We start from the raw sequence: 16,200 nt of genomic DNA, 5'->3' as shown, positions 1-16,200 counted from the left end.
GTATATAGAGCATGACTTTTTTTATCTATACCATGGTAATTTTATTTACACCTAGAATACACGCCATTAATTTTTTAGATGATCACAAAACAATTAAGAACTCACATGGCAAAAAAATTATGTCAACTTAAAAGAAGTATTTTGCATATTTATGAAGCTTCTTTTGCTTGGCACCTTCTTCTATACAGAGTACAATCGAAGTCGCTCACATGCACGATCATACAGTCATCCATATGAGCGCATGCACGCACACTGTACCCCTACGAGCACCTCGAGAGACTGAGCCAGCATAAAATCTTGAGATTTTACGAAGTCACCACATGCGCCTCGCAATCAAGGTTCCCTAGTGAGTTGGGGATACCATTGTCCTCCTAACCATCCAACCACATGTTGGTTTGCAGCAAATTTCTTGTGATCTTATGTTATGAGAAGACAATATGTAAATCATGTTATTTTTATTTTTAAGATCATGGCATTTTTATTTTATTTTTATTGTCGTGGCAATTTTAATATCTTGATCATGGTAATTTTTTATAATATATCCCCTAATTGAGCCATCTTTTTTTTCCAAAATGAACGAATTCCTACTTTTCAAAAATTCAATGTGCAATTGTACCTTACCCTTAATTTAGACAATGATAGTTTTATTGTAGCTAGCATTGCACTTTATTATGCAGACCTTGGCAATTTTATTACTATCATGGCAATTAAACAATTTTTTTGTATGTGTTTTTACATGCAATTGGCAAAATCATGCTATATATGACGGGAAATATATTTTTATTTTTTTGTTGATGGAAAATGTTATTTTTTGATACAGAAATTTTGCCTTGTACTTTGGTATTTATATGTATTTGGCAAATTAATTTTTCAGAGCTATGCAATTTTTTTGCTTGCTATTTGGCAAATTTTCGTTTATACACATGGCAAAAAAATATTTTAGTTTCAAAGGCCTTTTTCTATGGTGCTAAAGCTGGGTCTTTTTTTGGCCTTTTTCTTCCTTGCCCGTGTTGTAGCGTAAAAAAAATTGACCTAGCGGAGAGGCTCTCGGTGAGTTGGTTTCGTTCGGGAGGATTAATCCCAGCAAACAGAATAGGGGTTTTTCGATCGAACCAAGCGTTCACTCGCACGTCGTCTCCAGCTGACGATCCATATAAATACAGTAATTCATACGAATGTAAAAGGGAAAATAGTAAGCCAAACCAGCCTATTATTATCTGCTAGGAACTTCCCCGCAAAAATATATATATATATGGTAGTACTACAAGATTGATGAATGCAAAGAGAGAGGAAACAAATTTTTTAAGCTAAAAAAAACCGTGCAAGTTCACGTCTTCATTATTTTCTGTGCTCGTCGCGCGCGAGCATTTTCGTAGCAGTTGAGTTGGTCGCCCCGTATTCACCTGAGACGTAGAAATCGGTGGTATCTTCTCACGATGTTCTTAGCGAGAGCCGCCGTCGTCGTCGGAGGCGGCGGCGGCGGCGGCATCGTCGGCCTTGAAGGCGGCGATGGCTGTGCCTGTGCCTGTGGCTGCTGCTGCTGCTCCCGGGCCTTCACCGACAAGTCCACCATCTTACGCATGGCGGGGGTCGCGTACCTCGCCCTCCCAACTTTGACCGACGTGCGCTGCTGCGAGTGCGCGCTCATGCCGCACAGCAACGACGCGCGCCCCGACAGGTCGTACTCCCTCCGGTCCCCCACGCGCTCGCTCAGCTCGCCCAGCTCCGCCGCCAGCTCCGCGCACCCGGCGTCGCCGCTCGCGCCCAGCGGCGACTGCCTCAGCGCCATGCGCCGGCGGCTGAGCATCTCCGACGCCTCCGCGTGCTCGCCGCGCTCGGCCGCCGCCCGCGCCGCGGCGATGTCCTCCGCGGCCTGCACGCGGAGGCGCTCCCGCTCGACCTCCACGTCCGGCTCTGCCTCCGGCACCTCCACCGGCCTTTTCACCGCCACCTCCTCGCCTGCCACGTCGACCGACTGCCCGGTCGCCACGTCGCGGTATGTGCAGCTCACCTTCATCAGAGATGTCACGTCGTCCGTGGCACCGGCCGTGGGCACGTCGAGGAACAGCAGGAAGCGCCTTTCCTCGTCGGCGTATAGCTCGCCGACTTCCACCGCGGCGGCGCGCCCGTCAGCATCGACGCGGCTCTTGTAGCGTCCCGACTTGATGGACCGGACGCGAACGCCGGGGCAGACGCACTCGACGGCGACGCGCGCCTCCTGCACGGCGACCGAGAGAAGCCCGCCGATGCACTGCGCGAACGAGTCCTGGATGACTGCCTCGTTCTCGATGAAGGCGAAGGTGCCGCCGGTGGCCTCCGCGATGGTGTGCATCGCCGCCGAGTCGTGGTCGGTGCCAAAGCCGAACGTGTGGATCGGCGGCGAGGAACCGTCCCCCGTGCGGATCAGGGAAGGTGGCACGAGCACGCTGTAGTCGGTGGCCACGTCGTGATTGTAAAACCTTGAAGACAGCGTGTAGTTGTCTTGGCCGTCGGAGAGCAGGATGACGCCGGTAACGGCGTTCCTGTAGCGGCGGCCGTCGATCACCTTGGCGGCCTCGCGAAGGCCCTCCTTGATGTTCGTCCCGCCACCCGCGGCCAGGGACTCGACGGTGCGCTCGGTCGCGGCCCTCCCGGCGTCGGACATGCGCGTGAGGCGGGTGAGGCGGCGGGCGTCGCACGAGAAGGACACGAGGCTGAGGCGGTCGTGGGGGCCGAGCTTGTCGACGACGAAGCCCACGGCCTGCTTAAGCAGCGCCAGCTTGCGGCCGCCCATGCTCCCGCTGACGTCGAGCACCATGACGAGATCCAGGGGCGCGCGCGCCGCCTTGGCCGCGGCCGGAGCCAGCGCGGGCGCCTTGGCGTGCACGAGCACCGCGAAGCCGTCGCGGCTGGCGTACTTGGCGATGGCGGGGTATTCGCAGTGCGTCGTGATGGACATCACTCCGCCGCCGGCAGTCGTCTTCTCCGCGGCGACAGCTGCGGGCTGCGGCTCGAGCGGCTCGTCGTCGCGGAAGACGAGCTCCTGGGCGGGCGCCACGCCCGGCACGTCGCGCCACGGCGTGAAGCAGAGCGGGCAGGCGGTCTGGTGGTGGACGCAGCGGATGTGGAAGCTGTGGGAGCACTCGGCCGTGAAGGTGGCGTGGCCGCGGCCCATGTCGCCATGACAGACGGCGCACCTCGTCTCCATGGGATTAATCATCCAAAGCTCTTGGATTCGCCTTCTTCTCCGATGGAAGTACAACTTTGTTCGTGCGTAGTAATGGATCTACAACAGCTGTGGGATTTGATTTAATATATAGCACCGAATCATGATTAATTAGTTGTAATCCCTAACTTTGTGCGTGCGTGCGTGTTTATTGGGATATAGAGATCATCAATAGCATCCTTGGCTTCGAGACCAAGCAAATCGGTTTTGGAAGATTATAAGATCTGTTGCATTTTATTTTTCGTTGCGAAAATGATCGGTTTTGGACCATACTGTTCCACCGTGGAAATATTTTGTTGATTGTTAGGAAATTAGACTAATTATGTTTAAGTTTAATTAATCTTGATTCTATAGGACTACTTTGTTGGAAAGTCAAACTCTTTTATGTTTGCCGTATTTATATAATAGTACATCAATATTTATGCTATCAAATTAGTAGCATTATATTTATGATAAAATATATTTTCATTATATACCTATTTGGTTTCACAAATATTAATATATGTTTGCACAAACTCGATCAAGCTTTGAAGTAGTTTGATTCTTTAACCAAGTTGAAAGTACACTCTCTTAAGGGTGGAGGGAGTATGTGAAGATACCACAGTTCTTTACAACGAAGCCTTATGCCCTGATCCATCAAGTCTTCATGTGTTGCTTTGGAAATGAATGCATATAATGCTTGCTTAATTTAGGTTTATAGGTAAGATCTAAAACTGATCAATACTGTTTCTAATATCAGATTTGGGCATATAGATGGCCCTTAATTATATACAAACTTAAAAAATGGATGTACCGTAGTAGCATATGTTCAGGTTGGGGGTACTAATTATACCAAACAACATGCGTTTTCACATATGATTAATAATTAGGCGTGCATTGCACATGCATACTTACTAGTGTTAGGAAATTACAAATATTGGCGTGGGGAGGCTCACCACGTAACACGTGTAAACGGTTCGCTCTAACCCCCAGTCTAGCGAACGATCCAATCCCACTAACCCCTCTCTTCCTCCCCTCCATTCGCCCCACTAACCGCATTCGCTCATTCCTTCTCTCCCCCTTCTCGCTCTCTGCCCTGTAGCTTTGTCTTCGCCGATGATTCAAGCACGGTCAACCGCTGACATTGGGCTAGGGCTCAAAGTATGATGCTCCGCGTGCGCACGATGGTGTTGTCAGGGTAGGGCTTCCAAGTTGTTAAAGTCGTCACGATGGGGAGGACCGTAGTGCTCGTCGGATTGAGGCGGTGGCGGCGGCGGCGAGCGTCGTGGCCACAGCCGCAAGAGTGCCATGGGCATTGGCGGGTTTCAATTTTTTTTTTGCCTTTTTAGTGTTGTGAAGAATTTGTTCTTATGTGCGCAATTTTTAAAGCCAAAATTGCGTCAATGAGGGCGAATGCCAAATTAGCTATTTGAGACATATTGATCCCAACAGTTCTAGGGTCGTTCTTTTAGCTGATTTTGTTCTCTTGTTGGTCATTTTACCCCATGTTTTGCCACGTTTCCTTCTCTGCATAGCAGAGACTGGCCAGTGGTCTAGTTTGTGTGTGACGGAGATTATTGCCATGCTCTCCAAATTTTGTTGGTCTAGAGTTACCATGATCATATGTGGCTGATTGGGATTTTCTCATGGTCCACCGATATTGTTCCTATACATTCTGCCATGCCATGGTGTGTGTGCTCGAGGAACTCACCATGCTGTCGAGACCGGCTTTTCTACCGTGCACGGGAGGTACCGTGCTGGAACGTAGCAGAATTTTAAAAAAATTTACGCATCGCCAAGATCAATCTATGGAGTCATCTAGCAATGAGGGAGAGAGAAGTGCATCTACATACCCTTGTAGATCGCGCGCGGAAGCGTTCAAGAGAACGGGGTTGATGGAGTCGTACTCGTCGTGATCCAAATCACCGATGACCTAGCGCCGAATGGACGCACCTCCGCGTTCAACACACATACGGTTGGGAAGACGTCTCCTCCAACTTGATCCAGCAAGGGGGAAGGAGAGGTTGATGAAGATCCAGCAGCACGACGGCGTGGTGGTGGAAGTAACGGTGATCTCGGCAGGGCTTCGCCAAGCACAGGGAGATGGAGGAGTGTCACGGGAGGGAGAGGGAGAGGCCAGGGGCTAGGGTGCGGCTGCCCTCCCTCCCCCCCACTATTTATTGGACCCCTAGGGGGGCGCCGGCCCTAGGAGATGCCATCTCCAAGGGGGGGGGGGGGCGGCTGCCAAGGGGTTGGCTTGCTCCCCAAGGCAAGTGGGGCGCCCCCACCCCTAGGGTTTCCAACCCTAGGTGCAGGGGGAGGCTCATGGGGGGGGGGCGCACCAGCCCACAAGGGGCTGGTTCCCCTCCCACTTCAGCCCATGGGGCCCTCCGGGATAGGTGGCCCCACCCGGTGGACCCCCGGGACCCTTCCGGTGGTCCCGGTACAATACCGATTACCCCGAAAACCTTCCCGATGGCCGAAACTTGACTTCCTATATATAAATCTTCACCTCCGGACCATTCCGGAATTCCTCGTGACGTCCGGGATCTCATCCTGGACTCCGAACAACTTTCGGGTTACCGTATACTAATATCTCAACAACCCTAGCGTCACTGAACCTTAAGTGTGTAGACCCTACGGGTTCGGGAGACACGTAGACATGACCGTGACGACTCTCCGGTCAATAACCAACAGCGGGATCTGGATACCCATGTTGGCTCCCACATGCTCCTCGATGATCTCATCGGATGAACCACGATGTCGAGGATTCAATCAATCCGTATACAATTCCCTTTGTCAATCGGTACGTTACTTGCCCGAGACTCGATCGTCGGTATCCCAATACCTCGTTCAATCTCGTTACCGGCAAGTCACTTTACTCGTACAGTAATGCATGATCCCGTGATCAATCACTTGGTCACATTGAGCTCATTATGATGATGCATTACCGAGTGGGCCCAGAGATACCTCTCCGTCATACGGAGTGACAAATCCCAGTCTCGATTCGTGCCAACCCAACAGACACTTTAGGAGAGACCTATAGTGTACCTTTATAGTCATCCAGTTACGTTGTGACGTTTAGCACACCCAAAGCACTCCTACGGTATCCGGGAGTTGCACAATCTCATGGTCTAAGGAAATGATACTTGACATTCGGAAAAGCTACAGCAAACGAACTACACAATCTTTGAGCTATGCTTAGGATTGGGTCTTGTCCATCACATCATTCTCCTAATGATGTGATCCCGTTATCAATGACATCCAATGTCCATAGTCAGGAAACCATGACTATCTTTTGATCAACGAGCTAGTCAACTAGAGGCTCACTAGGGACGTGTTGTGGTCTATGTATTCACACATGTATTACGATTTCCGGATAACACAATTATAGCATGAACAATAGACAATTATCATGAACAAAGAAATATAATAATAACCATTTTATTATTGCCTCTAGGGCATATTTCCAACAGTCTCCCACTTGCACTAGAGTCAATAGTCTAGTTACATAGTGATGAATCGAACACCCATGCAGTTCTGGTGTTGATCATGTTTTGCTCTAGGGAGAGGTTTAGTCAACGGATCTGCCACATTCAGGTTCGTATGTACTTTACAAATATCTATGTCTCCATTTTGAACACTTTCACGAATGGAGTTGAAGCGACGCTTGATATGTCTGGTCTTCCTGTGAAACCTGGGCTCCTTGGCAAGGGCAATAGCTCCAGTGTTGTCACAGAAGAAAGTCATCGGGCCCGACGCATTGGGTATGACTCCTAGGTCGGTAATGAACTCCTTCACCCAGATTGCCTCTTGTGCTGCCTCCGAGGCTGCCATGTACTCCGCTTCACATGTAGATCCCGCCACAACGCTTTGCTTGCAACTGCACCAGCTTACTGCCCCACCATTCAAAATATACACGTATCCGGTTTGTGACTTAGAGTCATCCGGATATCACTACTAGAAATACCACTACTAATGGCGCACCTAATATGGCCATTAATGGCGCATCACTGGTGCGCCATTGATAGCACGCCATTAGTAATTTTTACTAATGGCGCACCAGCTGGTGCGCCATTAGTATCTGGTATACTAATGGCGCACCACCTGGTGCGCCATTAGTATATGCGAGGGTGCGCCATTAGTATGCCTCCCAGTTGGCATGTATACCCAGGTGCTTTGGCATACTAATGGCGCACCACCTCTGGATGCGCCATTAGTAACCGCAGCATACTAATGGCGCACTACCCGGTGATGCGCCATTAGTATGCACTGTCATACTAATGGCGCACTGTCGTGTGATGCGCCATTAGTATGAATATTAGTTTTTTTTTATTTTTTTATTTTCTGTTTTTTGCACAGGTTACAAAATGTATAATTTGACAAAATATAGACAGCACACATCAACAATAGATTCATCAAATACAATAGAAGATTAGTCTTTGAATACAATTCATCATATTAGTCTCCGAATACAATTCATCATATTAGTCTCCGAATTAAAAAGACCGAACAAAGATAGAACATTATATTACAAGTCTCGAGACCGCGAGTAGCGAGTTTGTCTTCGCATTACAAGTCGATATCGATCATCTAAACTACCATCACATAGAAGAGAGCTGCGGTCATCACGATGAGCATCATCACGATGAAACTCGTCTTCATCCGGTTCCTCCAACGCTCCCTCCCCTCTCCCGCTAGATAGCGGGCGTATCTAGATTCGGCCTCGGCCCTAGTGGTGTACCCTTTGTAACTGTTACCGCTGAATCGGTGAACCTGTCTCCGACACTCCTCCCAGTCATCGTAGACTCCGGGAACCTTACCCTTGTACACGACATACGTCGGCATCACTATGCACTAGCCAAACGAAACGTTAGTACCAATTCACAGACAATACATAAGCAATATATAATTATGCAACAGAACGATCGGAAGAGAAAAGCAAGACATTAATAGCATCGATTACATCTAAGTTGAACGACTCTCAAAACCAAAGAGACATACTACAAGTTCATTAAAGTTTAATTACAACATGAGCCAATCGATGTTTCAGAACTAGACAACTCGACTCAAGGGACCGGAGCGTGGATGAAGCCGCCGTCTATCGTGGGAGTCATGAAAGAACGGGCGTTGTCATCCTGCATTTGTAGCATTGTGTCGATGTCACTGTTGGACGGTTGATTTCTGAGGTAGAACTGCCCCGAGGTACGAAGGACATCTTGATGGATGATTTCCGCAAACTCCGACTGGATGCGAAAGAATTCTTGTCGGAGGTCCGCGTCCTGGATTGCCGACACGCTCGCGGCCCAATCTTGGAGTTTACTCGGTAGCAGAAGTTGATGATGGTCCCGTACGATCGCCCGCATGTGATGGATGGCGTAGTAGGCACCCTTCTGACCGCCAGGCGGCTGCTTGACGCAGCAGAACGTCGTATTGTGGGAGAACACGTGCTTGCCGTACTTACGAATAGGCCTGGTGAAGGTGCCTCCAGATTGGGCGTAGCCGGGGAGAACATCATCAAGAACCTTCTTGACATTTGTGTAGTCTACGTTCGACTGACGGTCCGGGTCGAAATACGTGGCCATGGAATATTTGGGGCTTAGGAGGATGAGCGTGCAACGTGTGTCACTGCAGAAAACACGGAATGTTAAAAGAAAAACGATCGAAAAGTAAGAATTCATATGTTACGGGCCGGTTGAGGGGAGGACTTACTCGGGAAAGTAAGGCACGAGGAAGTTATCCTTATCTTGGTTTGCCAGAATGACGCCTTCGAGGTAAGAACTCGCGACTTGCCGGTCCCCAGCGCTGCCCAAGATCTTGGCACGCATGTAGAAGGGGTCGACTATCACGATGTCCGGGGTCTTGTCGCGAATGATCCGCATCTCCATACTCAGCGAAAATAGCCGAACGAAGGTGTAGTGCAGCGGATGAAGGTTAAACATAGCAAAGATGTCATCAAACCGCAGGACGATCGTACCCCCGATGTCGCCATCCACAAAGCCCTTGCCCTCTGGCACCTTGGCCACGAAAACCGGGTATGCCACATCCTTCTCTCTGAGACGCCGCTTCTCCAAAGAAAGAACACTGTCGTGCAGACTCCGCATAGCACCGGTTGCAGCATTGAGCATATTTGGTGGTAGCATCGCCCTACCCGCCACATGCACCCTCCTCGAGATATCCTGCGGTGAAGGTGGCCCGTCCTGAGCACGGATCGTACTCGGTGCCGGCTGGCTCGCACCCTTCTTAGTCTTTCTTTTGCGTGCCTTCTTCTTCTCCTGTAATGGGACCGAGTTCTGCTCACAGACCGCCTTCTTGAGTGTGTTGGGGCTGATAATATTTCGCACCTCGCCTATCTGAGGCTCGGTGAAGTCGGCAGCTGGAGGCGTCTCCTGAGAGCTGAACGCCAGACGGCGCCTGTTGCAACTTGGCTTCTCCGCGGTACGAGCTAGATCGCACACGTCTTTTGTTGGGTTTGGTTCTTGAGAAGGAGGCCCCATGAAGTCGCCATCGTACCCATGCTCGGCAAAGTACTGATCGACGTTGCCAAATGTATCATCGTCGTCGTCGTCGTCGTTCTGATCCTGTGCCATATGCATGTTTGGATCCAGTGGCATAGGGATGTCCGGCACCGTTACGGCGGTCTTGCCATGGGGCCGACTTGGCGCCGGCACGACTGGCGGTGTTGTCTTTGGGGTGGTGTCCCCCGCCCCCAAACGAATCTGGCTCTTCGGCCAAAGCAGGGGCCAGCTCAGGCAGGCGCTGAGGGTCATCACGTCATCATCGTCGGCCCCGACGGGTCGAATCGGAGGTAACAAGTCGTCGCAGCCTGGCAGCACCCGAACCAGTTGAACCCTAAACAAGTTGGGTGGCATCTGGGTACCGTGGAACAAGGGGTTGCCCGGTTGAACGATTTTGCCCTTGGCGACATCGACCAACTCGTTGTTCACGAAGTGGAGGAGAGTGCACGGAACGTCGGCGGCGCCCTGCGAAAACATGTAGGGCGTCAGGGATGCCCAGTCAAAGGCAAGGAGATGAAGTCCTCGGCCGAGAGAGGCTTAATTAGTTACCGTGATGATGGCGTCGAGCTCGGCTAATGTCGAGGCACCGCCAACGGCGGGCGTGCAGTTGACGGAGCGGCCGCTTGCTGAAGAGGTGCCGGCCGGCGTACACCCGGGTGCATTAAGCTCCCGTGCCGGCGTCGGAGACACCAATGCCGCCTCCGCCGGAGGCACCAATGGCCCCGCCATCGCATTATGCGAGTTGCTGGCCGTGAAGCTAGGAATCGGGGGCGGCCCCTGTTGGCCGCCCGCAATCCACGCACTCAACCCCGAGATCAAGGTAGGCACAAGGGCGGTGATCGTCGCTCCGAGTCGTTGTTCCACTTGCTCTTGGACAATCTCCGGAATCCGCGCCACCTGTGCCTTGAGTTCTTGAACCTCTCGCGCCTGGCTTTCCGAGCTGGTCTTTTTCTCCTTCCGCACACCAGCGGTATAGTATGACCCCCATTTTGTCGACAAGCCTTTGCCGGCCACACGACCAGCTGACGTCGGCTTACTGAGCTTATCCTTGTTCTTCATTATATTCAACCCCCTATTTAGAGTGGTGTCCCAAGGGTTGCTCTGAGTCGACCCCGCGCTACTGCTTTCAGTCGCCTGCGGAAGGAATGTGAACCATTTAGAAATTCGGCTTCATTAATTAGAATGCAACCATATGGAGCTAATTACGCGGGGGTGTATTCCTTACCAGAACAAGCTCAAGCTGCCTGGTCTTCGGATCCGTGGTAAGCTCCTTTGTTTTCGGGTCCTTCTTGTACCGGGCCCTGACAAAGTTCCTGGTCTGCTTGTCACCGTATTTATCGAAGAGGGGCGGTAGGCCTTGCTCGGCACGGTCCGCCTCCTCCTTGTCCCATATAGGCTCCGCCACTCTGTAACCGCCGGGACCGAGTGTGTGTTCCCCTATGTTCAGCTCCCGCATTTGTTTCCCCCACTCACTTGATTGGGAGCTTGCGGTGCTCGAGCAATTGATCTTGAAGTCGTTGTAGTCATCTTCGGTGATCGAAGGATTTTTCTCCTTGATCTTCTCATAACTCTCACCTTTCTCGATCATTCTCTTCACATTGCTTTTCCAAGTAGACAGGGCCTTGCTCATCTTCGTGAGGGCAGCATTGTTCACTTTATTCCCTTTGAGGCTTGTGTTTTCGAATTCAGCGGGGAACTTGTATCGTTCGTGCAGCTTCGTGAAGAGGAGGTGGCGCAAATTCCCCCGGTCAGGATGCCTCAGGTTCTCGGTGTTGATCGAGACGGTGCTCCGGACAATGCACCCGAGCTGAAGCGAGTACCCCTTGACTATTCGTTCGGGCGCCGTTGGATTCCCGTTGGAGTCCACTTCAGTAACTTCCTCCTTGAGGGTGCGGAGCACGATCGGGCGCCGGTCCTTCCGTTGCCTCTTCGGCTGGCTGCTATCTGTGCGTGCGCCGCCATCATCAGTGGTGGCATCCTCGGCGGCACCATCAGTGGTGGCATCAGTGTGGTCATCCTCGGCGGCACCATCCGTGGTCTCAGGATCGGTGGGGAAGGCGGCGGCCTCATACAAGTGAGGTTGTTCCTCCATCTCCTGGGACAGCTCCCAGAATGCCTTGCCGCCCGAACCCCCGGCCTCATCGTTGTGGGCCATGTTTCTCTCTAAATAGAAACAAAGTTTGGTCAAAAAGTTGGTTATTGTCAAGGAACAAGATCATGGTCTCATCATTTAGGGTTTGTCGACACCGAGGCATCCTAAAATCTAAGCTTTTATCATTGAGGGTTTTTCGACGCCAAGGCACCCTAAAAGCCTAACTTTTCATCATTTCGGTTTTTATCGACACCGAGGCACCCTAAAAGCCATGCATTAGTCACAAGTACGCCGGGGCACTTGATCCTACTTAATTAACTACTAAGATACCCCGGCCCATGCATTAGTCACAAGTACCCCATATGTCCTATTTTTAGCAAAGTCATGCTAAAATTCACGGAAAATTTCAGCATGACCTTTGCTGAAAATAGGACATATGGAGTACCCGAATTTGCCGGAACGGAAGTTAATCGACATTCCGGCAAACTCAAGGGCCTCTCGGGGTACCTGCAAAATCATCACGACACGATGGTCGGAGACAAAACCCAGCAAACTAGCAAAATCATCACAAATTGTTTTCTGTTAAAGATGATCATCATCTTTACAAGTCTTTCTCAATGTGATCACAAGTAATTCAGAGGCATCACAAGTAATTCAGAGCATCACAAGGCATTAGTAGTTCAGTACATGAACAAGTTTTACAAACCCAGATAAGAACAAGTGAATTCTAGTCCCATTGACACTCCTGGTTTTCTACAAACACCAAGTACTAGGGCACACAAAAGTTCTGAAATTTGTGTGCCTAACTGAATTAACTGAATTTTCAGTAACCGAATGAACTGAATTTTCAAAACTGCAAGAATACAATCGAGAAAAATCCAACAGCACTAGAACTGAGCTGATTGACAGTAGTTTTGTTCACTGTTATGTTGGCCTAACTGGATGTTGGCTATCTTTTATAGTGTCTCTGTTACATGCCAGTTTGGTCATTGCTAACTTTTGATATGTTGTGTTTCTGACATATCAGAATCGGATATCCAAAAGAAGAAACAATATAATTTCTAACAAATCATTAGCCTGTTTGCTTCAAAAATAACAGTTCCTGTTGAGATTCCTGGGATCCAATCCCAACCAGTCCATTTGATTAAAATGACTGGATTACTGGAATGAGAATACCAAAAGAACAAGATATAGTCTACAAAAAAAGAAAGAATACAGCCAATCCCCATCACTGTTTTCCCCTCTGGTTCAACAACCCTCTCACCATTTAAAGCAAAAATCTATATGGACCATCCATTCCTAGTTTGCATAAGTATCTAGTTTTAATTTACCTTCACAAGAGCACCAATAACACCCAAGCTGGTAAGCCTCAAGTACTCAAAAGGTCTTGTCTTGCTGGTAGTATTCAGGAACGGGTACAGGTACAGTGGGATGTGAGCTGCAAAGGAAAAAGAAGAAGACTTAATTATTAACCACTGCTAGTTAAGATTTACTTATTCTGTAAAGTCACCAAAATGAGGAAAGCTTTTTAACAATAAACAATGGAAATATTTAAGACTTGGCATAGAAACAGCAGCGCTCAGTACCATGGACAACCACCCTTACTTAAATAACAAGAACTGCACAAGTACATATGTACTCTTGCCATTGCGACTGAATTTAGAACAGTGCAATAACTGTAACCTACCTGGAGCAGTGCAGCAACAGTGCCAAAGGAGTGCCACAGCAGTGGAGCAAGGTCTTGAAAAATCTCTCGTTTCTGAAAGAGGAAACTGAGAAACAGATTAGACAATGAATTTTCACCTCCTGCATCCCAGATTTGCAGCCACACTTTAAATGTTAAAGTAAAATAGCTCTATGTATCAACTGTCCAGTTTGGAATATTGTCTTTGGAAAGTTGATGTTTCACTAAGAAAAGAAGGGTCTGTCTAGGACACATTTATGTCACGTCTAACCTTGTGTCCACTATGTTTGTGGTGTATTTTTTTTGCCCCAGCTTTTTTTTGTTCCTTGTTGCTGCGTTATTTGTGGGAGCTTAGATGTGACATCCTTAGAAAACATTTAGATGTGAATTAGACAAACTCAGAAAAGAATGACGATGCTTGCATTAGTGGCTCATACCATGGGTTCACACTTTCGGTAGATAAAGAAGTGACAGAAAAAAAATACTATACTAAGTAAACTTCATCACTTATCTAGATAATCTGCAGAAGTAGAACAGATTGTTTCTAACCTATAAATGTCTTCCTATATAGTTTAAACTGTTTAGATTTCCTAACACCACCTCCTAATAAGTTTGCAAAGTCATCAATAGGACAGGATTTCACAAAGTTCACACCCCCGCCCCCCTGTCCTTGAACAGGGTATCTCTACCTGTAAAGAGGCTGTCCGGCATACATATCAAAGCAAAGGAAAGTAGATCCCTTCAACACTTGGATCAACAACAACTTATAATCCTTTCATGGAATCTCTCTAAAATTTATTCTTGTTCATAGCCAGAATAGTTGGATCTTCAAGTCAGAAGCTTTGCATTTTAGTCCCCCTTTAACACAATTTACATAAATACATCACAAGGGACCTTTAATCTCCTAATGTTAGCAAAAACTGAAGTTTTATAGACCTTTTCCTTTTCCAACCTTGTAACTGTTTGTACATAATTGAAAAAAATACCATAGAACGGTTGTTCTACGGTCAGGGCCTCAAGAAAAAAAATTACACAATAAAGCAAAAAAAATCACATGAAGAGGTGCTTCCCACACCCTGCACTGGCTTCTCTCCCTCTCCCCACAGAAATAAAATACTCCAGTGTAAACCCAATTATCGGGAATTAAAATGCCGCTGAGTTATATAACCAAACCTCTTAAGAATAAACGAAACAGTAGGTGATAACATCAATGGTTGTTCTCTAGCGGTGGGCATCTTGCAATAAGAAATTCTAATTATTTGAAAACTAGCAGATAACATCGACGCTACTAATTGTGAGTTTCCATGGTGTGGGGTTCTTTTAGGTGCTTCTGAATGTTTGAATGGAGTTGAAACCTACTCCAGAAACTAAACTGCACATAACATTTTGTGCAGCTGTAGGTATATCTTGATGCAAGGTAGTCGACTTAGTCACTTGCAAATATCATTCTCAAGATGACTGATGAGACATAACAAATGTGAAAAGCCCCCGCAAAAAGGAAAAAAGGTATGTGACAATTGATTACTGCAAAATCTCATGATAAACCAAAATATTACACATGGTGCATTGTGAAACTAATATAAAGTTATCAAGCAGCAGACCGGTTTCTTCCATGACATGAAACAAGCGAACAATTCGATGGTGTAACAAACAAACAATTCGGATACAGGTAAAACTTGCCCTGCACTCCATTAAACTCCAGAATGATGCCTGCAGTCTGCAGATCACAACAACTAAATTACCAAACACCACAAGCAAGTCATAGAATCGCCCTAAGGAGATCGGAGAGCAACATTTCCATACCAAGCACGGATCAAAGGATCTATACCCTATAACCTTAGATCACCACGTGCGCGGGTGGGGTTAGGGTTACCTCCTCGTAGAGAGGCAGGGGTCGAGGCGGCGTCGGGGCGGCGGGGCAGCGTCCGGGCGGCGGGGTCGGGGCGGCGTCCGGGGCGGCGTCCGGGCGGCGGGGTCGGGGCGGCGTCCGGGGCGGCGTCCGGGCGGCGGGGTCGGGGCGGCGTCCGGGCGGCGGGGTCGGGGCGGGGTCGAGGCGGCGTCGGCGCGGCGTCCGGGCGGCGTCCGGGCGGCGAGGAGAGGGCGAGGGAGGGAGAGGGCGAGGGCGAGGGCGAGGGCAGCGGCGGCGGCGGCGGTGGATCGAGAGGGAGAGAACTGGCGAGGGGGAGAGGGAAGGGGGGATCGGGCGAAGGGGGATCGGGCGAAGGGGGATCGGGCCACAATACTAATGGCGCACCTCACCGTGGTGCGCCATTAGCATGTCCATACTAATGGCGCACCTCACCGTGGTGCGCCATTAGTACTTTTTTTTATTTCAACTCGAGCCAAAAGGTTATGTACTACCAGAACCTATCCACGTCAAGCCCACTCTACTAGCTCGACTGGTCAGTAGCCAGTTCTCACACCAGGAGGTCCTGGGTTCAACTCCCAGGCTCCACAAATTTTTTTTTATCATTTAAAAAGCTGTTTGATACTTATTTATGTTTAAATATGTTCAAACTTGTTTAAATAATAACAGTAATATTTTTTTATAAGACAGTAGCATTTAAAAAGCTGTTTGATACTTATTTTTTTTATAAGACGGTGCGCGGGGTGCGGGGGGTCGGCGGCGGCGGTTGGGTAGGGGAATCGAGGGTGCGGTGGGTCGGCGGCGGCGGCCGGTGGACTTGGGGGGTGCTCGGCGCCGGGGGGGACCGGATCTGGC

At 49.2% G+C, this 16,200-nt stretch overlaps 1 protein-coding gene across 1 annotated transcript; it reads right to left on the bottom strand.

The window, feature by feature from the left end:
• Nucleotides 1-1,176: 1,176 nt before the first annotated feature.
• Nucleotides 1,177-3,363, bottom strand: LOC123107605 (E3 ubiquitin-protein ligase WAV3-like). Its single transcript, XM_044529576.1, has one exon. It carries the CDS (start codon nucleotides 3,197-3,199, stop codon nucleotides 1,400-1,402), a length of 1,800 nt encoding a protein of 599 aa, XP_044385511.1. The 5' UTR covers nucleotides 3,200-3,363; the 3' UTR covers nucleotides 1,177-1,399.
• Between the last annotated feature and the right edge of the window lie 12,837 nt (nucleotides 3,364-16,200).

The sequence above is a fragment of the Triticum aestivum genome, chromosome 5A (genome assembly GCF_018294505.1).
Source record: "Triticum aestivum cultivar Chinese Spring chromosome 5A, IWGSC CS RefSeq v2.1, whole genome shotgun sequence".
Classification (NCBI taxonomy): domain Eukaryota; kingdom Viridiplantae; phylum Streptophyta; class Magnoliopsida; order Poales; family Poaceae; genus Triticum; species Triticum aestivum.
The sequence above is the reverse complement of the archived record's forward strand: the minus strand, read 5'-3'. Positions and strand labels throughout refer to the sequence as shown.